Here is a 27466-nt window from a genome sequence, read left to right on the forward strand (position 1 = left end):
TATTTAAGGAAATATAAGTTCAGTTGTATTCATTTGCATATTTATTAATTGGATTATTTGTTCTTTTGGTGCTTAAGTTTTTAGTATTTTATCATGTATTTTGCATTTTAATCAATTAGCATGTTTCATTTTATGTGCAGATGCATTTCAATTTGGTGCAATCCCAGTTGTTGATTCTTGCTCTTATTTCCTCAGCATTTGGAGTCTTATTCAGTGTTTCTGCTATTTTTCCTCTACTCTTTTCAAAGTTTCAGGTTTTATATGAAGGTTTTTGATCCATTTGGAATTTAAGTTTGCACAGGGTGAGATGAATCAATTTTTATTCTTTTTTCTTATATATACCCAGTTTTTCCAGCACCATTTCTTGAAGAGTCTACCTTTTCTTCGATGTATATTTTTTGTACCTTTGTGGAAAATCCCAGGACTATAGCTGTGTAGTTTTATTCCTCAGTTCTTTGTTCTATTTTATTGGTCTATCTGCTTGGTTTGTGTGCCAGTATTATAACGCTGAGCTATTCATTAATTAGATTTTAATTACTTTACTTTTATTTAAAAATATTCATGTTTCAAATTTCAGAACAAATGTTTGAATAAAATATCACCCTTCCTTCCCTTCAACCCCCATCCTTTTCTCATAAGAAGTAATGCTCTTCAATTGTATAACTTTCTAGCACAAACTTCATGTGTATATAAGCAAAGACATAAATCTCTTTCCTACAGAGATTATACATATTATACATATTATACATAGATTATACATAGATTTGTATTTTCTTAGTAATGTATCTTATTGTAAATGTGTTTGGATTTTTTTTGCCAGTCCTGGGCTTTGAACTCAGGGCCTGAGCACTATCCTTGGACTTTCTCAGGGCTAGAGCTCTATCCCTTAGCCACAGCACCACCTTCAGCTTTTTTCTGTGTATGTGGTTCCGAGGAATCAAACCCTGGTCTTCATGCATGCTAGGCAGGCACTCTACCACTAGGCCAAACTCCTGGCCCCAGGTGTTTGGATTTTTAAAGTTATGTATGATATCATGTATAGATTTGTTGGTGATATTCAAGTTTAGGAAGTACCCTAGTCTTAGTTTGCTAAGAATTTTTATCATGAAATTGAGGTTTTTCTTTTTTTTTTTCCAGTCCTAAGCTTTGAATTCAGGGCTATTTCTTCAAGGTTAGCATTCTACCACTTGAGGCACAACACCACTTCCAACTTTTTTTATATGTATGTGGTATTGAGGAATTGAACCCAGGTCTTCATGCATGCTAGGCAAGCACTCTACCACCAGGCCAAGCTCCCAGTCCCATGAAGTTGAGTTTTGACGGACATTTTATGCATTCATTGATGTGATCCTATGATTTCTCTTCTTCAGCCTGCTGATTAGCTGATATATTAAGCGATTAATTGATATATATTAATTGATAACTATATTAATTGATAACTATATTAATTGACTTTTGAGTATTGAATTAACATATACTTGGAATAAGTTCCATTTCATCTAATGTACACATATATCAATTGTTGGCTTTAACTTACTAATATTTTGTTCAGGATTTTCATCTATCTTCATGACATATATTGCCCTATTCTAGTGACTTGCAATATCATTTTCTGGTTTAAGTATTAGGATAAGCCTGTTTTATAGTGTAAATTAGGAGGTATTCCCTCTATTTCTATTTTTTTGTGGAAGAAATTATAGATACTTGCTTTTATTTCTTCTTTGAATGTTTGGTAAAATTCATGAGTCAATTTATATTTCCTCCTTTGGCAATAATGCAGGGTTAAACGCAATGTATTAATAGGTTAATAATTACGATGTGAGCACAAAACACACAGAGCATGCAGATAAATGAGGTTTTTGCTTCTTTTTCCCCCTATTGTTTGGGCCTTAGTTGGTTGAAGGCAATGGAGCCAGTTCAAGGGGCTCTCCCAAAGTAGGGAGCACTTTCTCTAATTCTGAAAGTCTGAGGAGTCAGCTAAGAAAATGTGAGTGTTCTGAATCAGCTAAGACTTTAACTAGCAGCACAAAAATATCCAAGGAGGGCAAAAGGCTTTCTCTTGGGGACAAAGGGTGGAACAGCAAAGTCTGTCAGTAGAGACACTGAGTGGGAGTTTTCCAGAGAAAAGAAACAGACATTTTACTTTTTTGAGAAATAAGACAGGATCTTTTGGATCTTTGTGGAGTTTTAAACATGAAGGAGTGTTTCCATAGAAACAGGTCATGAACCACTTTTTGACTAGTGAGAGACAAACCAGTCCTATAAGGTGAATAGGAGAAAGCATAACCCTAGTGCTAGAAGGAACAGGGGTGAACAAAAGCCAGTGACTATACAGAGCAGCAGAATGGAACAGAGGAATGCTAAGAATCATTAAGAATATCTTGAACAGGCAAGACGTATCTTTGATGCCTTACACAGGTCCTGATCCAGTGAAGAGGGAAATGAAGGCCTAGGCATAGAGGGCCTTGAATCATGTGGAGGAATTATGTCAGAAAAGAGTGCAGTTTTGAGGCCAGACTTCTTGGTCTATACATTTGAGGGTTGACCATGTCACATTACAAAGAATGAAACCCTGGGATGAGCCTTATGAATTCGGGGACATGTTCCATGTGTACATGAAAGGACAAAAGCCACTGTCATCTTCCAAGGTGTGCCTTCTCCCAAGGAGTCAGTCTGAGACTATGATCCTAGGTCAAGGTAGGAGCATCTCCCTGGCCTAGAAGCTAGAGAAACTTATAGGTGTCCATGTCTGTGCTTATAGGAATACTTCTAGTGCTGTGAAAAGTTAGCATAGCACAACCTTTCTAGTTCCTTCCTGACATCTCTATTTGTCACACTATCTTTTCCTGTGATCTGTCATCTATATCTGTGTGTCTCTATGGAACAAGAGCAGTGAGCCAGCAACAAAGAAAATGTCATCTTAGTGTCAGGTGATGGGTGCTTCATACCTGTAATCTTAGCTACTCAGGAGACAGATCTGAGAATCAGGATTCAAAGACAGCCTGGACAGGAAAGTCCATGAGACTCCAGTTAACAAGCAAATTGCCAGAAGTAGTAGAGTTGTGGGTCAAGCGGTGAAGCACTAGTCTGGAGGACAAAAGCTCAGAGACAGTGCCCAAGGCCCTGAGTTCAAGCCTCTGTTCTAGCAGACACTACAGAGAGAGAGGAGGGAGGGAGGGGGAAGGGGGTGGGGGAGAAAGACAGAAAGAGAGAGGGGGAGGGGACTCTACTTGGAATAAGCCTTAATCCAAGGTGGGATGCTGAAAGAAGTCCAGTTCTATTTTTTTAAAAGGGAACAATAGAAGCAGTGAGAGATTAAGGAGATATCCAGAATAGGGAGAAATAAAGCCGGAGGGTCCACATTCTTGATTTAATACAGAATGTAGGTAAGGATCTCCTAGGTCCTGATATTTAATGTAAGGGGGTTTTCTAGAGATTGCTTCAATAATATTTGCTATCTTTCTAACAGGGGACAAACAAACTCAATCCGGTAGGGTTTTGAGGCAGAACCAAAACCATCCACATAGTGTACGATAGGGAGAAAGCAGGCCAGAGAAACAAGTGAGCATATGGCAAGAAAAGTAAAGCACCTGGCACTTAGTAATTCATAAGAAGGCACAGGCAGCACCTGGAAGAAACCTCAAGTCATGCTTACCTGAGACACTCCAAGCTAATATTGAGTCAGGAAAAGAAAGTGCAAAGACTAGAAAACTGCTTGAAGAGCACAGTGACCATGGCTGACCTCAGCCTGGAGAGAGGCAGAGAGGATACTTCTTAACCTCCTGCAGAAACACATGCATTACATCTGAGTCACAGCACCAAGAAATGTTACCAGAGAGTCAGCACAACTCTCTATCTTGGTTCTTGCATTTGGTGAGAGAATTCAGATAAGATGTGAAATATTATGAAAGTGATTGGAAAATTGATTAGGAAAAATGCATTTTTATGAAACTAAAAGTGAGTCCTCTCTAGGGTAAGAATGACCACATTGAAGTTTTCTTACCCAAATACTGCTTCCCAGAAGTCAGTATTATTATTTATCTTGGTTCATGCATGGGAAACTGTGGCTCTGAGATATGGCATGATTTAATCAAGGTCACACATCTAGGATGTAGGATTTGGATTCAGGTCTTATTTGAGTCTCATCTATCCCTATTATCCCTATTCTGGTTTGACAATGTCAACTTTTCTTTTCTTTTCTTTTTTTTTTTTTGGTCAGTCATGAGGCTTGAATTCTGGGCCTGGGCACTGCCCCTGAGCTCTTCAGCTCAAGACTAGCTCTCTATCACTTGAGCCACAGTGCCATTTCTGGTTAATTGGAGATAAGGATCTAATGGACTTTTGTGCCCGGGCTGGCTTTGAACCATGATCCTCAGAACTCAGCCTCCTATGTAGCCAGGATTATAGGCATGCGCCACTGGTGCTCAGCTGGTGTCAACATTCTTATAAGATTATAGAATGGTTTTACTGTCATATCCATATGTCCAATATTATATATATTATGCATAAGATTCACATAACAGATGGAAGTTTGGAGTAGATGATTACTTAGGTATGGTATCATCTAACCTTGAGAGATTGTGACTATGATCCAAATTTGTTAAGATATTGATCTTCAATTACTTTAATCTCCAAATCCCAAGAACACTTATTATCTTAAAGCATATATTTGTCACTTGATCATATATTTTTCAGAAATATTGTGAAATATTTTACATGCAAAAGGAGAAAACAGCTATGTACTGTTTCAAGAATTATAATTAAACAACTATGTACCTCCGCCTTGATTAAGAAATAGAACAACAGTTTGGTATTGGTGGCTCACAACTATAATGCTAGCTACTCAGGAGGTTGACATCTAAGGACTGTGGTTCAAAGTCAGCCTGGGCAGAAAAGAATGGGAGTCTGTTGTCTCCAAATACCTAGCAAAAATCTGAAAGCAGAAGTGTAGCTGAAGTGGCAGAGCAACAGCTTTTAGAGAAAAAGTCAAATGAGAGCATGAGAACCTGAATTCAAGCATCAGTCCACTAGAGAGAGGGGGGAGAGGGGAATAAATTGCACTTTAACAAGAAGGGCCATAGGGACCATCTACCTATGTGACATACTGCTCTTTTGTCCCCATAGGTAATAACTATTATGCTGAAATTTATGTTCTTCATTTATATATATTCATATATATATACATACATGTTTATATATAAAAATATATATAACCACCTAGGTGTACATTCTTAGGGCATGCTTTAAATTTGCCTATTTTAAACTTTATATAAATTATACCTTATTCTTCTGAAAGTCATATTGAGTGTGTATAGTTATAGTTTGTTCTTCCCACTGCTGTGTATTTATTATATGAATATAAAGCACTTTATGTACACATTATCCTGTTGAGGAATAAGTGGGTTGTTTTCCATTTGAACCTCTGGCAGTGTTTCTATAAACAATACTGTGTCTGGTTTCTGGGGCATATGCACAAGAGCTTCTTCAATGTATATCCATAAGATAGCATTCACAGATAAGCATGCATATGAATCACCAGACAAGGCCAAAAGTTTTCTTTTTTTCACATTGCTTACGTACTTTATTTATATCAGATTATCCAGGGTAATTTACAGATTTCCTTATTTCATCCAACTAGGTTTACATTAGGTTTTTAACTATCGAGGGTATACACATGAATATTCCTGTCATTTTCATATAATTCAATTTTTTACTGTAATTAATAGAAGGGTTACATTATATTCACCAGATAGAAGATGCATTATTTCACAAACATTGATACCCCTTCTCATGTTTTTGTCCCCATTTCCCTCCCCCCCATGCTCTCCCCTCATCTTGTTTTCCCCCCTTCCCTATCCTATTTCAAATAAACAAATAAACATATATAAAATATACCAGGTAACAAGGTAAGATGTTGTAACAATATGAGATAACCAAGGGACAACAAAAGAGATGAGAAATATCATAGTACACTAAGAACAACAATCGCACATTATATGAGTCTTGTTTCCATATCCTGGATGGCCTTTCCTTTAGCCTCATCCTATATTGCCTTATGTATCTAGGTTTTGCCCTATTGTGGACCTCTGCTAGGAGAGTCCAAGGTTTATACTAATTATGACAAATGAGGAAAACCATTGAGCCTATGTTCCTTTGAGTCTGGCTTACTTCACTTAATATGATTTTTCCAAGTCTTTCCATTTCCTTACAAATGGAGCGATGTCATTCTTTCTGACAGCAGCGTAGAATTCCATTGTGTACAAATACCACATCTTGCTGATCCACTCATCAACTGAGGGGCATCTGGGTTGGTTCCATATCTTTTCTATGGTAAATAGTGCTGCAATGAACATCGTTGTTCAAGTGGGTTTATTATGTCCTTGTTTCTGGACCATTTGGTAAATGCCAAGGAGTGGGATTGCTGGGTCATAGCAGAGCTCTATGTTTAGTCTTTTGAGGAACTGCCATACTGCTTTCCATAGTGGTTGAATGAGTTTGCACTCCCACCAACAGTGTAGTAGTGATCCCTCCTGGCCACATCCCCTCCAGCATCTGTTGTTATTAGATTTCTTGATCATGGCCATTCTAACTGGAGTGAGGTGGAATCTCAGAGTTGTTTTGATTTGCATTTCTTTTATGGCCAGAGATATCAAGCATTTCTTCATGTGTCTATGTAGGCCAAAAGGTTTCTTAATGTCATTTTGTGATTTAATGTCCCATAGCTAATGTATGAGAAATTATTTTTCTGCATAATACTGGATTTTATGGAAAGAAGGTTGACTGTGGGCTTATTGCTTTAAAAGAGATTTCTCTGAATCTTGGAGCGAGGATCTGAAGAAAAGCTTGAGGAGAGCATCCCAGAGATTGGGGGCTTGAGAGGTGGTAGGGAAAATTGATGGACGAAAGGATGATAACTTCCCCTCCTTTTTGTGGTACTAGGGATTCAGTTCAATTCAGTTCACAAGCACACTAGCACTGAGGTACCTCCCTAGTGCTTTTTATTTTATTTTGTGTCACAGAATTACTAGATTTCCCAGGTTGGCCTCAATGATCCTTCCATCTTAACCTCCTATGTATCTGGTATTATAGACATGAACTACCACATTATTCAGGTTCTTCTTCAAGTGTGAGAAGCTAAAGTTGGGATTTTTAGTTATGGTTCTTTTGCTTTCAATGCTGCATATTATTCTGTTCTCTGAATGTATCACAATATACATGTCCAGAAGTTAGAAACTGAAGTAGCAGATAGCACTACATTTAGGCTGTGTGTGTGAGGGGGTGGAGGTGTCCCAGTCTGCTTCCTCTCACCATCATAACATTCTCACAATTTTTGGAAGTTGCCCAAGTACCCTTGTAACATTGATTTTCAGTCACTTTGCTTGAACCCTTTCCTTCCTACATCCAACCCAACAACATGGAACATACAACATGTCACCTTCTGCTACTTCTCAGTGGCCCACCATAAGCAAGAACTGTTTGTGTTGAATATAGACCTGGAGATGGAGAAATGGACACTTGTGAAACTCCAACAACAGAAGCTTTGGATATTGGGGCAGGTGTGTGGCCTAGTGTGGTAGAGTGGTCACCTAGCATGCATCAAGTTATGAGTTCCATTCCTTGGTACCACATACACAGAAGGCCAAAAGTGGTGCTATGGTAAAGCACTAGCCTTGAGAAAACTCAAGGAAAGTGCTCAGGTCCTAAGTTCAAACCCCAGCACTGGCAAAGAAAAGGAAGCTTTGGATAGTCTCTGTCACAGGACTCATCTGTTTTCTGTTTCTCTCTCCGTGAGAGATTCAGGTTCATAGAATTCTTCTACCTTTGGAGATGTCTGGAGTGATTGATAGAGGAGAGAGGCTCCCTTTTCCTCTAGCTCCCCTTCAGTGATATGGTCCAATAGTATTGGCTTTATAGATTGGCAGGATGACAAGCCTTAAACATACAGTGCACATAACCATGTCATTTGATGACAGGTGCATTGGGGTGTTGAATGGAGGATGTTTGAATACCAAGGGGGACCCATTGCCTGATTTTTTTTGTATGAAAGCATTGTGAGTCAACTGCACTACTGAATGCTCTCGTCAGGAGAATGACAGCAGAAAAGAATTGTAGGATGGGTTGAAGTAGGAAATTAAGCTTATTAAGGAAAAGAAGATAGAGAAATAGACAGGCAAACAGAGCCCGAGAAGCTGAAGAGACAAGGCAGGAACAAGGCACTTAGGCTTTTGTGCTCAGCTTTCAAAATTTGATTTCAGAAGAGGAACATCTCTGATTGAAGGAGGAATGTCTTTCCACTGATAATGCAGAGAAGTAATAGCACCTCTCAGAGCAAGTTCTGTTTGAAAGACTGGCTTCCCAAAATAGATGTGACTATTTAAATATTGTCCCCTAGAGAATTTTCCTCTTTAAGTAAAGAATTTCTTAAATTCCTGCAAGGTCATCTGGTATACTCCAGCTGTCCAGGCTTAAGCCAGAAAGTTGCATAAGAATGATGAGTGCCCCTTCACTGGAGGGGTATAAAACAGTGAGATGTTTGCTTTGCAGAATAGCCACAGGGAAATAGTTAAGTATTAGGTAGTGATGGTGACTGGAGAGTTGGATGGAGAGACCTAGACAGTAAAAGCTAGTGAAATCAGTTTTTAGTATGCCTACTTCACTTTTCTTTTCCCTCTCAACCTTAGATCTCTTGTGCTGGCTTCTTACCCTATCAGGGGTAGCTCAACTTAAGAAGTAATATTGAATCTAATTAGCCATTTTATCCAGCAGGCAGGGGATTGTTCACAGAATTCCCATGCATGAAGTTATTAGTGAGGGCTGAGCCCCTAAATAGACTGGAAACTTGTAGGATTAGCTCTTTTTTCTTTACTTTTTTTGAGGCTTGAATTCAGGGCCTTGCACTTTCACTTGGCTTTTTTTTGGCTAGCTTTTGCCTTTTCTTTTTTTCATGTGCTATCAACTTGAGCCACACCTACACTTCCAGCTTTTTGATGATTAATTGGAGGTAAGAGCCTCAGGAACTTTTCTTCCCAGGCTGGCTTCTAACTGCAATCCTCAGATCTCAGTCTGCTGAGGAGCTACGATTATCCGCATGTGCCTGACTTAAACTTATCTGTTGGTATTATCTTGTTTAAGGGTTTTTTGAACCTCTATCTTCAGAAAATTTGGAGCAATTCTAAACAGTTACAAGCATCAGATATGCTTATTTCTCAGCTCTAGATTTTCTAAGTAAATGGATGCACAATTTTATGTAATCATTGTACTTCATGCTGTGTGTATTTGAGAAAGGGGGGAGGGAGAGAGAGGAGAGGGAGAGAGAACATGAATAAAGAAAATTACCCTTATCTCACTGCTGCTGGTTCCATATCTGACTGTAGACAGGACCTGTGTTGCTTAAGTAGAAACAGGTTTACAAAAGCACGGCTATCATACCAGTGAGGGGCTGTTTTCTCCTACATCATTTGTGAATGATGAGATACTTGAGGTGCATCTTGTAATCCTATGGGCTTTATGTTATGGCTTTTGTTTCTGCTGGGCTAGGCAGATCTGAAAATCTGGCTCTCCTGCTCCTCATGCCTTTGTCAGGGCAGTATTTGTGTTTTGGAGGATGTAAGCCAGGTGGTAGTAGATTGTTTTCGTCCAGACTAGAATTTGGCTAGGAAATAGAGGAAATCCAAGTGGGGGTGAATCTAGATTTCTAACTAGTGAGCAGGAACACTAGAAGGAGAAGGATCAGCTGGGATGAAGAGAAGACAAACAGAAGCTTCAGTGACCGCAGAGTTATACCTACTCTTGCCCTAGGTCACATTAGTGTTACTTACATGGCTTCTGTGCTAATTTCTTCCTATGTGTGTTTGGTAATGTTACTTCTTGATGACTTAATGGACTGTAGATATAGAGTGTATATATACATGCATTCATTTTAAAGGTAGCAGTGTATTGGAGTACTTAGAAGCCAGAGTTCCTTGCGTTTGAATCCTTGTTGCAAAACATATCAGTCGTGCTGATATGCTTCTGTGTATATGGAGTTCTTCATCTTCAAAATGCACATAATAGTATGCACCTTGTTAGTTTCTTGCCAACATTACATGCTAATAAATGAAAAATATTCACAATAGTACCTAGCATATAGTGACTTCCAGTATTTCTTTCTTCCCTATGTATCTATCTATCCGTCCATCCATCCATGCATCCGTCCATCCATCCATCCTTCCATCATCTAGATATTCTATTTTTTACTAGTCCTGGGCACCATCCATTAGGATTTTTTTTCAATCAAAGATGGCATTCTACCACTTCCACTTCCAGCTTTTTGTTCATGCTTACAGATAAGAGTCTTTCAGATGTGTTTGCCTGGGCTGGCTTTGAATTGGAATCCTCAGATCACAACCTTCTGAGTAGCTAGGATAACATGATATAGCTCATGTCTTGTGATCCTAGCCATACTATCTTCTGAATTCATCTAACAAATATGAGATTGTGTCACTAAATTGATAGGTGGACCTCTAGTATCATTGGGTACACTGAGGATAGCAAAATGAAGACAGCACATTACATTTGATTAAATATTTTTAATCTTTAGTCATGGCGCTGATGAAGCTTAGGTCTCTGGATAAAAGGAAGTAGGTAGCATGAAAAGAACATCAGATACTTATCTAGCATGTGCTCAGACTTTTGCTGGGAATGGTAGATGTTCAAGAAATAATTCTCGGGGCCAGGAGTTTGACCTAGTGGTACAGTGCTGGCCTCGCATGCACGAAGACCCGGGTTCAATTCCTCAGTACCACATACATAGAAAAAAAGCCAGAAGGGGTGCTGAGGCTCAAGTGGTAGAGCTCTACCCTAGAGAAAGCCCAAGGACAGTGCTCAGGTCCTGATCTCATGTCCAGGAATGGCAAAAAAAGAAAAACAAATAATTCTCATGCTTCACTTCCACAAAAGTCTGACTCAAGAGAGACAGGTCAAATCAGCAGGCAAGATTTTCAGCTGCTTTGGCCAGGAGTTTGGCCTAGTGGTTAAAGTGCTTGCCTAGCATGCATGAAGACCCGGGTTTGATTCCTTGGTACCACATATAGAAAAAAGCCAGAAGTGGTGCTGAGGCTCAAGAGGTAGAGCTCTAGCCTTGAGAAAGTCCAAGGACAGTGCTCAGGCCCTGAGCTCAAGCCCAGGACTGGCAAAAAAAAAGATTTTCAGCTGCAATGTAAATGACCTCTGATTTAAGCATCCAGGAATGTATAAAAGGATATTGGAGGTTCACAGAATTCCTGGGAATGCTGGAGAACTTGGATTAGAGCTTTATAGCCACAAACAATATCCTAAAACCACATCAGATAGGTATATTGAAGATATGCATGCCTTTGCATGCCTGTGGACGTGTGTGTGTGTGTGTGTGTGTGTGTGTGTGTGTGTGTGTGTGTGTGTGTGTGTGTGCTAGTACTGTGACTTTAAGTCTGGGCCTTGGCTCTTTCTCCATTTCCAGGGAGTATTAAATGGAAAATTTGATGCTAGATATATTAAAGACAGAATTTAAATCTGGAACGGAACTAAGAATCGATCCTCTAAGGCTGCTATTGATAGGCCTTCCCAGTCAGCAGCTCTTCCTGAAATTGGCCTTTTCAGAGAAAGGCTGGCACTAAAATACTTGCTCTGTACCCTAAGATTCAACCCAGTTGGTGACAGAAAGTTTCTCTTTCTTTGACTGACTTCAGTCCAGCTAATTTTCTTATATACAGACGAATGGGTTGTTCTCTGTGTCTTTTTTGCTAGGCAGAAACTTTGGTTTGTGTCTCCACTTGTCTTTTAATGTTTACAGCCTCAAATTCAAGGCACCTGCTTGCTATCTTTTTGTTTCCCTTTCTCCTGTTTATCCCCATGGAGACTATTCTGTGGATCGTGGACTTTGTGCTGATAATTATTGTTTATTCTCATCTTTTCCTTCTGCTCTATCTTTGTTCCTTCTCACCTCTCAGTCCAATTCTTCCACTCTCTCTCCAAGTCAGCCTATAGCTCCTAAACATAGCCTTAAATTTTAGGAAATTGAAATTTCCCTTTTAGCACATGTCTTTATTGCTGCACTCTTTTAGTCTGAGTTTTAGCCTTCCCTAGTACCTACACTTTATATGGTAAACTAAGGCGCCAGGGATGCAAAATGATCCAGTTCCTATGGAACAAGGATTGGAAAATATTTTCTATAAAGAGCAGATTATAAATCACCTGTAGATTCCATCACATTTTTATTTTATAATACCTTAAAAATGAAAACATAGCCGGGTATAGTGGCTCACACCTGTAATCCTAGCTACTCAGGCTGAGATCTGAGGATAGCAGTTCAAATCCAGCCTGGGCACTAAAAACAGTGAGACTCTTAGCTCAATTTAATCACTAGAAAATGGGAAGTGGGGCTTGGCCCAGGGGTAGGGCGGTAGCCTTGAGCTGAAGACTCAGGGACAGTGCCCAGGCAGGGTTCAAGTCCCATGACCCACAAAAATAAATGAAAACACATTCTTTGATTCTGGGTAGGTTATAGGTTGGATTTGGCTCGCCCATCATAGTCTGCTAAAATTTGCTCTAGAGGAATCTCTCAATCTCAATTAAGATTGTGTGTGTGTGTGTGTGTGTGTGTGTGTGTGTGTGTGTGTGTGCATATGCACATGTATGCGCATGTGTGCGTGCCAGTTGGGGCTTCAACTCAGGGACAGAGTGTTGTTCCTCAGTTTTTTACTTAAGGCTGGCACTTTGTCACTTGAGCCACAGGTTTACTGCTCAAGCTCATTATTAGGACATAAGAGTTTTGTGGACTTTTCTGCTCTGGTTGACTTTGAACCCCAGCCCTCAGATCTCAGCCTCCTGAATAGGATTAGAGGCATGAGCCACCAGTAGCCAGCTCAACAAGTCTTTTTTTTAAATTTTTATTGTCAGGATAATGCATAGAGGGGTTACAGGTTAATTCGTCAGGTAGTAGTACATTACTTCTCACACACTGATATCCCTTCTTGTGTTTTTGTCCCCATTTCCCTCCCCTACCCCCTCCGAATCATCTTGTTTTCCCCCTTCCCTTCCCTATTTCAAATAAACAAATAAACGTATATAAAATATACCAGGTAACAGGGCTGGGAATTTGGCCTAGTGGTTGAGTGCTTGCCTAGTATGCATGAAGACCCGGATTCGATTCCTCGCTACCATGTACATAGAAGTGGTGCTGAGGCTCAAGTGGTAGAGCTCTAGTCTTTAGAAAGTCCAATGACACTGCTCAGGCCCTGAGTTCAAGCCCAGGACTGGCAAAAAATATACCAGGTAACAAAGTCAGATATAGTAACAATATGAGATTAACCAAAGGGCAACAAGAGAGAAGAGAAATAACATAGTACATTAAGAACAACAATCGCACAAGATAAAGCTCTTATTTCTATATCCTAGAGATCCTTTCATTTAGTCTCATCCTATATGACCTTATGTACCTAGGTTTTGAGCTACCATAATCCTGTTACCCCCTTCCCATATTTTTCTCCCATTTTCCCTCCTCCCACCCACTCCTGAGTTGTAATTTTCATTCCCAACGTATTTTCTTGTGAATATTGCTGTTAAATTGGTTCACCTTTTGTCTCATCATTTTGTTGTTTCCCTCCCTTCCCTAATTCAAATAAACAAATAAATGTATATAAAATACACCATGTACAAAAGTCATATACAGTTGGGTGCTGGTGGCTCACACCTGTAATTCTAGCTACATAAGAGGCTGAGATCTGAGGATCACAGTTCAAATCCAGCCTAGGCACGAAAGCCTGGGAGACTCTTATCACCAATTAACCACTAGAAAACCGTAAATGTCTTGGTGGCTCAATATGGTAGAGCAGTAGCCTTGAGCTGGAGAGCTTAGGGACAGTGCCCAGACCCAGAGTTCAAGCCACAAGATTCACAAAACAAACAAAAATAAAAAAAAAAGTCATATACAGGGAATAAACCATGGGCATGAAAAAAGATGAAAATTAAAATAAAAGGGAAAAATAACTTCACGCAATACATTAGAAACAACAACCACAAAGATACCCTCTTGTTTCCCTATGTTGGAGTTCATTTCGCTTAGCATCATCCTATATGGCCATATGTACATAGTTGTTGGGCTATTGTGTAATAATTATTACAAATGAGGGAAACCATTGAGCCTTTGTTCCTTTGGGTCTGGCTTACTTCACTTAATATGATTTTTTCCCAAGTCTTTCCATTTCCTTACGAATGGGGTGATCTCATTCGTTCTGATGGCAGAATAGAATTCTGCCATTTTCTTGATCCAATTATCTTTTGAGGGGCATCTGTGTTGGTTCTAAATCTTAGCCATGGTAAATAATGCTGCAGTGAACATAGTAGTACTGGTAACATTAGTATTGCCTTTATTTCTGGACATACGGGTAAATGCCCAGGAGTGGGATTGCTGGGTCATAGTTTAGCCTTTTGAGGAGTCACCATACTGCATTACAGAGTGGTTGAACAAGTATACACTCCTACCAACAGTGGAAAATCATTTCTTACATTAGCTTTCCCTTCTAGCCACATCCCTGCCAGTATCTGTTGTTTTTACATTTCTTGATAATGGCATTCTAAATGGGGTGAGGTGGAATCTCAAAGTTGTTTTGATTTGCATTTCTTTTATGGCCAGACATGTTGAGCATTTCTTCATGTGTCTATAGGTCATTCTTATTTCTTCTTCAGAGAAATCTCTAAGTCTTTAGTCCATCTTTTAATGAGGTGGCTATTTCTTTGAAGATTTGTTTTGGGGAGATTTAATATTTTGAGCTGTAGGTATATTTTAGATCTGAGACCCTTGTCTGTTGCATGGCTAGTGAAGATCTTCTGCCACTCTAGGCTTTCTATTTATCTTGCTATGTCCTTTGCTATACAGAAGCTCTGGAGTTTAATGCAGTCCCATTCATCCAACTAAAGTTATTTAAAACTGACAAAATATTTGAAATATATGTCAACATATTTGACCAAATATTCTTGTAAAATCTTATCATTTTTCAGTATTTATCCCCCCCAGTTTCCATTTCCTAGAATCTCTTTCTGATATCCTTTCCCAACAATTGCACACCTTTATTCTGGCCTTATTTTAGCCTCTTCCCTCTGCCTCCAGAAATGTTTCCAAGGAAACCAAAGTATATGGGATTAGAAGATGAAACTGCATAATTGAATCCTAGTCTTGGGAGCCCCACAATCTAAATTATTTTTCTGACTACTGCCTAAGATCTATTAGGCTCAAAACTATGTGCAGCAATGATTTGACTCTCTTGGCTAAACTTCAATCTCCTTGCCACTGTCTTTCCCTCACCATGTTTTTTCAGCTAATTTCTTGCCACTCAGACTGTGAGATAAGCATATTACTTACCTGTTGCTTAGTTTTCTGTCTTTTGAAATAAGAATACAAGCCCTACTGATATTTTTGAGGGAAGTCATACAGCAGTAAAACTCATTCATATCTATCTATCTATCTATCTATCTATCTATCTATCTATCTATGATTTATCTATCAATCAATTTCTCTCTATATAATGTGGCTACTATATATGTATATATCTCATTTAATTTATATTTATATGCACATAATGTATACTATTAAGTTCATACTAGACAGCTCTGTGCTTTTCGTCATATGGAACCATCTCCAAAACCTCTTTTATTGTAATTTTCCACCTGATGAAATTGAATTTCAGAGACATAGAATGACTTACTTGAAGTTATATAAATAGCAATGATCAAGTTAAAAATGTCTCTGTGCTACTAGTTTGAAACATGAAGTCCCAGTTTTTTATGGGACAGTACTGATCAAATGGGTTTAGACATCAAATGGATGATTTTTATGGGTCAGTACTGGCTAAACTGGATGATTCATATAATTCAATGTAATACAGTGGTCATAGGCCAGGAATTTTTTATTTATGTTTTTATTTTTGATAGATAGGCTAGCATTCTGCCAATTCTTCATTCTACCTATGTTCCTAGCCCTATCTACTTCTTTTATTTTTCAAATAGTTCTATTTTTTCCCCTGGACTGATTTGGACTGTGATTCTCCTATTTATGTTTCTCCTGAACCTAGGATGACAGCTATTCATCAACACACCCAGCTTTTTATTGATTAAGATGGAATGTCACAAACTATTTGTCTGTTTGTGGTTGGCCTCAAAACCACTCTCCTCCCAATTCCAGCCTCATGACTAACTAGGATTATAGTGTAAGCCACAGTGCCCAGCCAGGAATGTTTTATTGTTGTTGTTTAGTATTGTGTCCCCAGAGGTTTGACCAGTTCTTGACCTATAATAGGAGCTCAGTATGCTTGTTAAATGGAAGAATGAAAAGGCATGCTTAATCCTTGGTAATATTTGACCTAATAAATTTCTAAGAAATAAAATTTGAGAGAGTCAGAGGAATATTGAACAAATTTGAAAAATAGTTGTAATGGTGAAAACTATAAAAACTCTAATATCATAGTATTTAAATAAGTAATAGCTCATCCATATGATTATATGTCCAGCAAGGCATTATTTTTTAAAATAATCAATGGTGTAGAAGTGCCCAAATTGTATCATTAAATGCTAAATAAATATCTAAATAAATATCTTATATAGAGTGTCATCCCAAACAAAGTATGCAAATGGAAAATGATTTAAAATGATATAACAAAAGGCAAACACTTATTTTCTTTTTTAACATTTCTTTGCAATTTTTTATGATCCCTAGCTTTCCTAGTGATAGAGGTAAACTGCTTTTAGGACTTATAACATATATTATTTATATTTACAAAATTCATTTTCTTAGTGAATCATATTAATCGTTGATTTCACATACCCTTTAGCTAATTGTGAGACATTAGTTTATTGGCAAATTAAAAGTTTTACTTACCCAAGTAATATATGTATAAAAATATATTTGTGAAAAACATACATAAGGTATCTATTATACCTATATTCCCAACTAGCACCATACGTTTAACAAAATGCATATTATTGTCTATTGAAAATGATTATTCAATGTCATTCATATCTTTACATGCTATCATCTTTATGACTATGTAATAATTCAGTTCCTTATGCCAAAATTTCTTTGATCTAAAGTATTCAATTCTAAATTTATACTATAACCCAGAAGTACAAAAAAAACCCACTCTTCTGTATATGTTTTTGTTTTTTGTCAGTTGTGGGGCTTGAACTCTGGGCCTGGGCGTTGTCCCTGAGCTCTTCAGCTCAAGGTTATCACCCTACCCCGGATCCTCAGCCCTACTTCTGGTTTTCTTGTGGTTAATTGGAGATGAGTCTCCTGGCCTTTTCTGAGATCCTCAGAGCTCAGCCTCCTGAGTAGCTAGGATTACAGGCATGAGCCACTGCACCTGGCTTGTTTTTATGTTTGTATTTAGGATAAATCTGAAAAGCAGAATTTTATGTTAATAGTCATGAAATTTAATATGTTTGGCAAATGCTGATAAAGTACAGATATATATTTAAAATTCAGATGAACTTATATTTCAAACACCTATGCACATAATAAAGTTTTGCCATAATCTGACAATTTCCTACGCTAAAGTAACATTTCATTGACTGTGTAAGATGATTATGTACGGTGCATTGAGTAATCCTAGTAAGTCTCCCTTGCTTATTGAAAAAAAAGAAAAGAAAAGGCATATGTACTTTGAATGTCCACTCTCTTTTTCCCATCAGCATTTTTGGATATCTTCAAATTTTTTACTATATCCCCTGTTAAAAGCACATGTCAGAAGGAGATCATATGTTAGTGATATGTGTTGTCATCCATTGAGCACAGTATCTTAGCTGTAGAGAGGATCAGAAGTTAGTAAACATAGAAAACTAGAAGGACCCAGGTTTTTTTTTAAAAAAAGTTTAGTATGGAAATAGTCCTAAGGAAAACAGCAATTTTAAAGATTTTATTAATATTGATTTTTACATTGTATTTCAAATGTCATATTTTATAAACAAGTATTCAAGAAGGGAATCACTATGTACAATCACTGGCTCATAGATTTTAGAACATAATTAAAATTAAGCTGAGGGTTTGTATGTCATAGGTACATATCGATCTACATAATGCAACATTATGTCTATAGCGTATATATTCCATCATGATTTTTATGTCTATGTAGTTATGCTTATATCTCCAAGACCATGTCCATAACCTTGGATACCCAAATATTGAGTCATCGCTCTTATACTCTTTGGATCTAATATCCACATATCAAGGAGACAGGGTACATTTTGTTTCTTTGGTCTTGACTTAACTCACTTAACATGATTTGTTCCAATTTTATCCACTTCCCTGCAAATTTTTAAAATTTAGCTAGGGGGTTAGCTCGGACCTGTAATCCTAGCTACTCAGGAGGCTGAGATCTGAAGATTAAGGTTTGAAGCCAACTTGAGCAGGAAGTCCAAGTCTTATCCCTAATTAATCAGCTAAAAGCCAGAAGCAGAGCTGTAGTTCAAGTGATAGAGCACTGACCTTGAGAAAAATAAAACCCCCAAAACAAAAAAAAACTTTAGGGACAATACCTGGGCCCTGAGTTCAATCCCAGGATTGGCACAAAAATAAAACCTCAGTAAGTAAAGCAATAGATTGCTTTATGTCATCCAATATTACTACCTCTTTTCTCCTTCTCAGATCAGAGAGTCGAGTCCACTGGACCCAGAAACAGAGGGCTTCCCCCTCCCTACTTTCTTTCACTTATAGGGCTTCTTTTTTTCCGAAGGAGAGCAGGATCTCAGTCTTTCTTATCATGTTTCTAGCTACCTATTCTGATGCCTAAGTCCCAAAATAAGTGCAATTTCAGGGATGCTCAGTTTTGTTGCCAAGCCCCCATTTATGCAATAAAGGTTCTGCCTTGGGCTCAATATACTTAGAAGACTTGAGTTCTGTTTACTTTGCTCCAAGTCTGGAGGCTCTGGATTCATGAGGAGAAGAAAGAAAAGTTCAGTGGCTGCTCTCCTCCACTAAGTGATAAGACACCACTTAGAGAAGAGCTGTCATTCAGAGGGAAGTTGGTCATTAAACGAACCACCAGTTTCAGAACCCTGACTCAGAGATTGTGCCAGAAAGAAGAGTAAGTCATAAACAGAGAGCTCCTAATCTTTTGACATACAAACTGATGTCATTTGCAAGAGAGCATGGAGAAAATCCAAGCTGAAGGCATTCTTAAAAACAACTGCAGGTTGTAGGGAAATGCATTTGGAGGAAATTCAAAATAAAGGATAAACTGTCTTACAGCTATTTTATAGATAATAACCAGATAATGAGATAACTGTGAGGGGCCAAACACACAGGATCAGAATAATTAATTAACACTGGCTTTAAAGACCATTCCTTCCTTAAAAATTTTTTTTAAAAAACATACAATTTGAATAGATTGTTTGAAGGCCAATTTATGTCCCAGGGCATTATTGAAAGTTGATTTTGCAACCAATTGCCTAAATATGTGTGAGGAAATCATAAACATGTGCTATTAAGCAAAGCATCTCATAAAACAGGACAAGAAATAAAATGACAAATCAGAAAATATGTCTTAATTAATGCAAATGAAATAGAGAAAAATTAATGAAAACAGCCAATTGCCAGTGGCTCACCACTCTCATCTTAGCTACTTGGGAAGCTGAACTCTGAGGAACCAAGTACAAAGCTAGCCCAGAACCCAGAAAGGGTTCTGACACTTTATCTCCAATTAACGAGCAAAAAGTCTGAAAAGGAGCAGTGGTTCTAGTGGTACACTGCTAGCCTTGAGTAAAACAAACTGGGAGACAGCATGCAGGCTCTGAGTTAAAGCTCCAGTAAGGACACCAAGGCAAAACCCAAAGAGACAGAAATGGAAGGACAAATGATTAATAAATGTAGTAGTGGTACTCACTAGACACTATGCTGAAAACTGAGCTATACAACTTGTGGTTGCGGATGATAGAGAAAAACTAGTGCAGAGCATGGGGAAAGATAACGTTCAAAAATCAATATACTCATCTGATTTATGTAACTCTAACCTTTCTATATATCACCTTTTTAATAGCAATAAACATTTAAAATATAGACAAAATGAAACAATTCTTGCATCATGAAGTGGCATCTAAGCAGGAATTAGCAGTGGAATATTGACATAACAGGTGCCTCATTCTTGTCTAGCTCTAATAATTACTGTATGACCAGGAGCCTCTAACTTAAGTTAATGAAAAATGTTTTTCTATTGGGCAATCTTACTCGTAAATAAAATACTTAGGTGTAATACAAATCAGTTTATTCTCTTCAGTTCCATTGTGCCAAACACAATAAATGTGTTTAGTACATTGTAGAAAACTATACATGCTAAATATCACTTATAGTAAGATTGGCAATCTTTTTTTAAAAAAGAGCCAAGTAATTATGTACATTTATGCAAGTGTCATAATGAACCCCCTTTCTATAATTAATATACACTGAAGAAGAAGAAGAAGAAGAAGAAGAAGAAGAAGAAGAAGAAGAAGAAGAAGAAGAAGAAGAAGAAGAAGAAGAAGAAGGAGGACGAGGACGAGGAGGAGGAGGAGGAGGAGGAGGAGGAGGAGGAAAGAAGAGGAGGAGGAGGAGGAGGAGGAAAGAAGAGGAGGAGGAGGAGGAAGAAGAAGAAGAAGAAAAGGAGGAGGAGGAGGAGGAGGAGGAGGAGGAGGAGCAACAGCGGCGGCAGCAGTGTTCTAAAACACTAAGCTTTTGATGGCCATGCATTCTTTTTTCCAATATCGGACTGAACTCAGGGCCTGGACTGTCCTTGAACACTTTGTTTTTGCTCAAAGCTAGCACTCTGTAACTTGAGCCACAGAGCCACTTCCAGCTTTATATATACATATATACGTGTGTGTGTGTGTGTGTGTGTGTGTGTGTGTGTGTGTGTGTGTGTGTGTGTGATACCGAAGAATCGAACCCAGCAAGTACTCTATGACTAGGCCACACTCCCAGCCTGGCTATGAATTCTTTACTGCCACTATTCTTTTGCTTTGTGTGTTTGGGGGGGTAAGTAGTACTAAGGCTTGATCTCAGGGCCTCTCTTTTTGACTTTTTTCACTTAAAGCTCATGATCTGCTACGTGAGTCGCATCTCCCCCTTGTGGTTTTTGGTGGTTGATTGGAGATAAACGTCTCACAAAGTTTTTCTCTGGGCTGACTTCAATCACTATTCTCAGATCTAAGCCTCCTGAGTAGCTAGAATTACAGCCTTGAGCCACCAAACTCAACTCAGTTTCAGATCTTATGTTTTAAGTCTTTATTCCATTTTGAGTTGAGTCTTTATACAAAGTGTGGTAAGTATCCAGTTTCATTCTTCTGCATGAGGATATCCAGTTTTCCCAACACTATTTGTTGAAGAGACTTTCCTAGCTCTAGCATGTATTCTTGACACCTTTGCTGAAAATTAACTGTAAATGTATGGATTTATTTCTGGGCAGACAGCTGTATTTGTGCCAGTTGCATGATGCTATGATTACTATAGCTTTATAGTCGGTTTTGAAGACAGGTTACACGATACCTCCAGCTTTGTTCTTTTTGCTTAATATTGCTTTGGCTATTGAGGGCATAATTTAATTTACTATAAATTTTGGGATATATTTCATATTCCTCTGAAAATATCATTGACATTTTTGAAGGAATTAGATTGCTTTCAATAGTGCTATGGTTGGAGTATGTTTTATCCTATCACAAACTCATGTTGAAAGCTAAGTGTTGCATGCCTGTAATAATCCTAGCTAATTTGGGAGTAGAAGCAGGAGTATCATGAGTTCCAGGACACAATATATATATATATATATATATATATATATATGTGTGTGTGTGTGTGTGTGTGTGTGTGTGTGTGTGTGTGTGTGTACACAGTTACAAACAAAAGGGCAGGGCTGGGGCATGACTCAAAGTAGTAGAATATTAGCCTAATAAGCACAGGGCCATAGGTTCAATTTCCAGTGTCACAAGAAAGAATGGAAAAAAGAAAGAGAGAAAGGAGGAGAAAGGGAAGGAGAGAAGGAAGAGTGGAGTAAAAGAAAAAGGAAGGACAAAAAGAAGCTAGAAAATAAAGAAGGGAAAGTCATTGTGGCTGGGTTGGGTCTGAAACCATAATGAGAGGACTGAGTAGTTAAAATTAATGCTTTTCTTTTGAGAGCATTGTTATATAGCAGGCCCCCTTTCATGTTCTGGCTCTTCTTCATATGCCTACTTTACCTTCTGCTTTTGTATTAGTCACATATGATATTGCACAAGGCTTTCAGAAAGTTTAATAGATGCTGAGACCAAGCTCTTAGACTTTCCATCCACTAAAACTATCAGTCCAATTAAACCTCTATACTTTAAGAATCACCTAGTCTTAAGTGTTCTTATTTTATTTTATTCTATTTTGGTGCCAGTACTGGGGTGGAAACTCTGCCTTATGCTCTCACTTTGCCTATTTTACTCAGCAGTGGCCCTCTACCATTTGAGCCACAGCTCCACTTCATCCTTTCTGCTAGTATATTGAGATGAATCTCAGGGATGTATGCCCCGGTTGGCTTCAAATTATGATCCTCAGATCTTAGCTCCTGAGTAGCCAGGATTATAGATGTGAGGTACCAACTCCTCGCTTAAGTATTATTTTATAGCAACAGCAGACAGACTAAAACAGATCTAATATTTTAAATGTTTTGTCTAATATATGAATACAGACTGCCCAATTTTCAATGTATTCAATATTTTTGTAAACATCTTAGAGTTCAGAGTGCAAAGATCTTTCACACTGGTTTAATTTATTTCTTTTTTTTTTGCCAGTCCTGGGCTTGGGGTCAGGGCCTGACCACTGTCCTTGGACTTTCTCAAGGCTAGCACTCTACCACTTGAGCCTCAGCACCACTTCCGGCTTTTTTCTATGTATGTGGTACCAAGGAATTGAACCCGGGTCTTCGTGCATGCTAGGCAAGCACTCTACCACCAGGCCAAACTCCCGGCCCTGGTTTAATTTATTTCTAAATAACATTTTATGCTTTTATAAATAGGATCTTTGTAAAATTTATTTTTCAGACACTGTGCTTTTCTTGTATTCTATGCTTCAGTTACATTCTGTGAAATGATGGATAAGGCAGACTAATGGGGCTCCAAGTTTTATTTTAGTTGTACTTAGAGGCCAAGATGGATCTTTTAAGGAAATGTAGGTTCTTATGGGGACACACTTAGAGTAAATCTCAAGTTAGAAAATTGGGGAAAATGAGAGTACTGAGTACACTTGCCTAATTTGTGAATTATTTTTGTAGGAGGGTTACTGGGCCTCATCATTCCCTTCCTTTTCTACATCCATTATCACTTACTGCTGTTCTAGGCCCTGGTACCAAGGATGTATCCAGATATATTTGAGAAAGTTCATTATACCTACAAAAGTCTTAAAGCAGAAAAGCAGGCAAGCTTGTATATTAATTACCTTCTGTGAAAGCCCTATTCTTAAAAAGGAAACTCGTATATTTTTAAGGGCATGGCTTCTAAATCTATACTGTGTATAGATTTGGGCACTGTTCCTTGTCTATTTTTCTCAAGGCCACACCACTCTACCACTTGAGCCACTACTTTACTTTCAACTTTTAGATAGTCAAGTTAACTTTTGGAGATAAGTCTCTTGGACTTTCCTTCCCCAAGCTATAGCTAGGATTACCAGGTGTGAGCCACTGGCATCAGCTTGAATTCATATTCCCACCTCAACCACATTAGGTCATAGCTATGAAGAATATAAATAAAATCATCTAATCATCTTCAAATAGATACAATAATAATATCTACCTAATAGAGTTGATGTGAGATGTATGTGGATAAGTAACTTAGTTAAATATCTGGAACTTTTATATGTTAAAATGCTTTCATCCTGAGTGAGATAGAAAGCCCATCTTTGTGTATGGCAGTGTTTCAAAGATAAGGCCTCTACCTTACCTGGGAAGGAAGCACATGACTAAAACTTCTGTTCTTGGCCTACCACTGGTTTGCTGATTACAATGGTCAAGTTTCTATCCTTTTGCAGTTCCATTGTCCCAAACTAAATCATCTTTCTCCTCTCTTCCAACTTCAACATTTTTATGTCAGATTCTGTGTAGCCAGGTTTCAGTGGCTCACATCCGTAGTCCTAGCTACTAAGGAGTCTGAGATTCAAAGCCAGCCCAACATTAAGTCTCTTTTATCTTCAATAGCCCAAGCAAAAGCCAGAAGTAAAGGTGTGGCTCAAGTGGTAGAGCACTAGACTTGAGCAGAAAAAAAGAGGTCAGTGCCCAGGTCCTGAGTTCAAGTCTCACCACAACCCCTCCAAAAAAAAACACCCCCCCAACACGTACAAACAAAATGGATTATGTAGACTACCAAAATACATACAGGAAAGAAACAGCAGCCCTGCTGTTCCCTTGGCTTTGTAGCTTAGGTAAGACATGTGTTTTCTTCCCTGGATCTTCTGGGTTTCCTTATACAAGAAGATCAATGTGACTGATTTCTGATGTGCCTTTCAGCCTATTCTTTTTCCATTTCCTTCTTTTTCTGCATGGGGGGGAGTATAAAAAGTCAGGTGATGTTAACCTTGAAGACCAGAAGAAAGGGAGAAAATTAGACTTCCCTGAGCCTAGTGAACTGGCCCCCGACAACAACAATAACAACAACAACAAGGTCATCATCAACAACAACAACAACTGCAGAAGCTTGTGTAGGACCCCGTGGCTTAATGTGTTTGCTTTCCAGTCTTAGTAATCATTCTCAGGCTGTTTGTGGTAGAAGGGCTAAGAGCACTGACAGGATGGAGAGAGACATTGGCCTAAGTGAATGCTCATTTCCAGTCCCAGCAGCTGTTCTGGGAAGCATCCTGATGGCACTCATCACCACTTTCTCTGTGTGCCTTTCCCCAGCCCCCATGCCCTGTCAGTCTACTGTTTTGTCCCTTCTTTCCTCCAAGCCTCTACTGCCTTTGTGTAGACACCTATTACAGCATTTATAGTACTGGCTGCATTGTAATTGTTTGTTTACATCCACAGGTCTCTCCCAGTAGTCTGTGAGCTCGGGTGACTAGCGGTGTGTGTCTGATTCATCTTGGTGTCCAGCACCTAGCTGTGGGGTCATTGCTTGAGCAGGTGATCTGGTAGGCGAACTCTCACAGGCAGGCTACCCAAGGGAAAGAAGGAGCAAATGAGAGAAGGAATCACGGATTCGATCTCTGCCTGCTGCTGCCTTGACATGGTGGTGTAGGCAAGACAGGTATCTTCTCTCTATCTCCTGTGCTTTCCTGTAAAATGAGAGGATCAAAGTGATGGATTTCTGAGGTACCGTTCAGATTTTTCTTTCTTAGCTTTCAAAACTAATGTATTTGCTCAGTTGTCACATGCTGATAATAATCGCTCAAAGTTATGATGCTCTCAAGTATATTTGCACTTAAATAGGATTCAGTTTTTCTTTCTGCACGGATTAAACTGTACCATCCTCAGAGCAAAATTTTAAAACTAGTGAGTTACAAATGAAATTAGCTTTTGCTTTGCAAAGATCCTCAAAATTTGGTAGCCCAATGGTGGTAAAAATGTGTATTCCATATTTGATAATTTAAAATCTGTAAAGAACTGTTTGTAGCCTTACCTAATCTAGCACTCGTCTCTCTCTCCCTCTCTCTCCCTCCCTCTCTCTCTCTCTCTCTCTGTCTCTCTCTCTCTTATTAATCTTCTCTCTCATCAATTTTCTCTCCTCTCCTCTTCTCTCTGTGTGTTTCCCTCCCTCCCCACTCCCTCTGCCCTCTCTGTCTCCCTCCCCCTCTCTCTTTCTCTCTCTCTCTCCTTCAGCTGGAAATAACTGGCCAGCCCTTTCCTGTGCCTTGGTGGCCCATCCCCTGCAGTGACCATGGAGACACCCATCAGCTGCCCGACTGCTTCCTTCTCAGACTTTGTGCTCAATGGTCGCCAGGATCAGGGCTCCCCAGACCCCCCTGAGATAGAAGGTCCAACCAAGCAAATGGGGCAGGAGAACCTAGAGGAGCCTGAACAGTTTAATCTGAGAGATTTGACTCTCAGGGAAGAGATTGGATACAACAAGAAGAAAACCAAAGTCAACAAGATCTGGAATTTTGTGAGCCGTAAAAAGGGGACTTCCAGCCTGAGGAAGAGACCTCAATCCATGGTTTTATCTGGAGACATCTTTGGACCATTGGAGGGCAAATCCAAAGTCACTTTCAGGGATAGAATGAAGTCATTCAGGATGCTGAAGACTTCCATAGGTGCCTCCAAAAACAATGACTTTATGTGTGACAGGCCCAAGGAGGCTCAGGAAGCCCCAGATATCTACAGGCTGGAGATGATTGAAGATGCTCCAAAATCTTTCCGTCATTCTTATGCAGGCCACACTGAAGACTTGGAGCCTTTCTTAGAGAATGTGCCGAACTTTGCACAACCCTCCAAGAGAGTAAACCAGAAGGTGTTGGTGGCTGATGACTTTGGCATCCAAGTGGAAGAAGAGTCTTGTGAGGAAGAAGTTCTTGGGAACGTAAAGGGTGACACAAGAGCCAAGAAGTTTCTGAAAAACATGTTCCCCAGAGCTAGTGAGGCTCCTTCAACATGGGCTGAACATACCAAAATTCAAGAGTTCCAGACCACTCTAGGGGATTCAACCCTGAAAGAACTCCTGGAAAGCAGCTATGAAGAGAGCCCCAGACGTCATCGCCGAGACAAGGGTGCTCCTTTCAGTGGTGTTGTCAAATTCTTCACCAATATGGCTGAAGTGGCCCGCAAATGGCGGGCAGTCTCCCATGAAGAGTCTATGAAATTTAGTCACCGCCACCGTGAAGCCTACTTCGGAGGTTTCAGTGATGACTTTACCCTGGAGGATGCTACCTCTCGGGCCTCTTTCAACTTACCCTACAGAACATTTTGGAGCCGTGCTGAGGGAAAACATGGTCGTCACCACTGGAAGGCCTCAGAGGCCTCCTGTAAATTTGAGATGCATATTGAAGGGGAGGGGATACCATACCAGGTTGGACCAGATTCTGACACTACTGCCACTTCCACTGTGACCTCAGGTGGCTTTGAGTTTAACGATGATCCTGTACAGAAGAGAGGTTGTAAATCCACCAACTGCCAAGCCCCCAGCAGAGAATACTCCTCTTCAGAGATTGATGAAGACACTGAAACTGTGGTCAGCTTCCTCAAGGAAGATGACAGTATTGCAGACTCCCCTGAGTTGAGCACCTGCACCACAAAGGTCACTGCTAAAGTTGTTACAGGGGAGCAGGAGGAAAAGTCCAGTAAACTGAAGAAGGAAGAGGGTGATAGAGGATCAGAGGAGTCTACCCAGGCCAAGACACCCCAGAAGCTGGAGTTGGAAAGGGGTGCAGTTGATGCAGATGACATAGCCAGCGAGGCCTGTGCTGTAGTCTGCGGTGCTCAGGTAAGGCTGGCTATTCCAAATAACAATTTGAACCATTTGAGACCCCCAAAGCCAGCTTAAATTCCCA

At 39.3% G+C, this 27466-nt stretch overlaps 1 protein-coding gene across 3 annotated transcripts in view; it reads left to right on the top strand.

Annotated features, from left to right (window-relative positions):
• The window catches only part of Arhgef9 (Cdc42 guanine nucleotide exchange factor 9), a 299679-nt gene that overhangs the window by 40116 nt on the left and 232097 nt on the right, over positions 1-27466 (top strand). For 2 of the 3 annotated variants that reach the window (XM_090326294.1, XM_090326296.1), the window contains exons 2-3: positions 25011-25230; positions 25803-27399. In XM_090326294.1, the coding sequence (XP_090182420.1) occupies positions 25861-27399 (1539 nt within the window). In that variant the 5' untranslated portion in view covers positions 25011-25230; positions 25803-25860. The remainder of the gene's footprint in view (positions 1-25010; positions 25231-25802; positions 27400-27466) is intronic. The other variant, XM_090326295.1, reaches the window with a different exon arrangement.

This window comes from Megascapheus bottae, chromosome X (assembly GCF_031878675.1).
Source record: "Megascapheus bottae isolate mThoBot1 chromosome X, mThoBot2.hap1, whole genome shotgun sequence".
Lineage (NCBI taxonomy): Eukaryota > Metazoa > Chordata > Mammalia > Rodentia > Geomyidae > Megascapheus > Megascapheus bottae.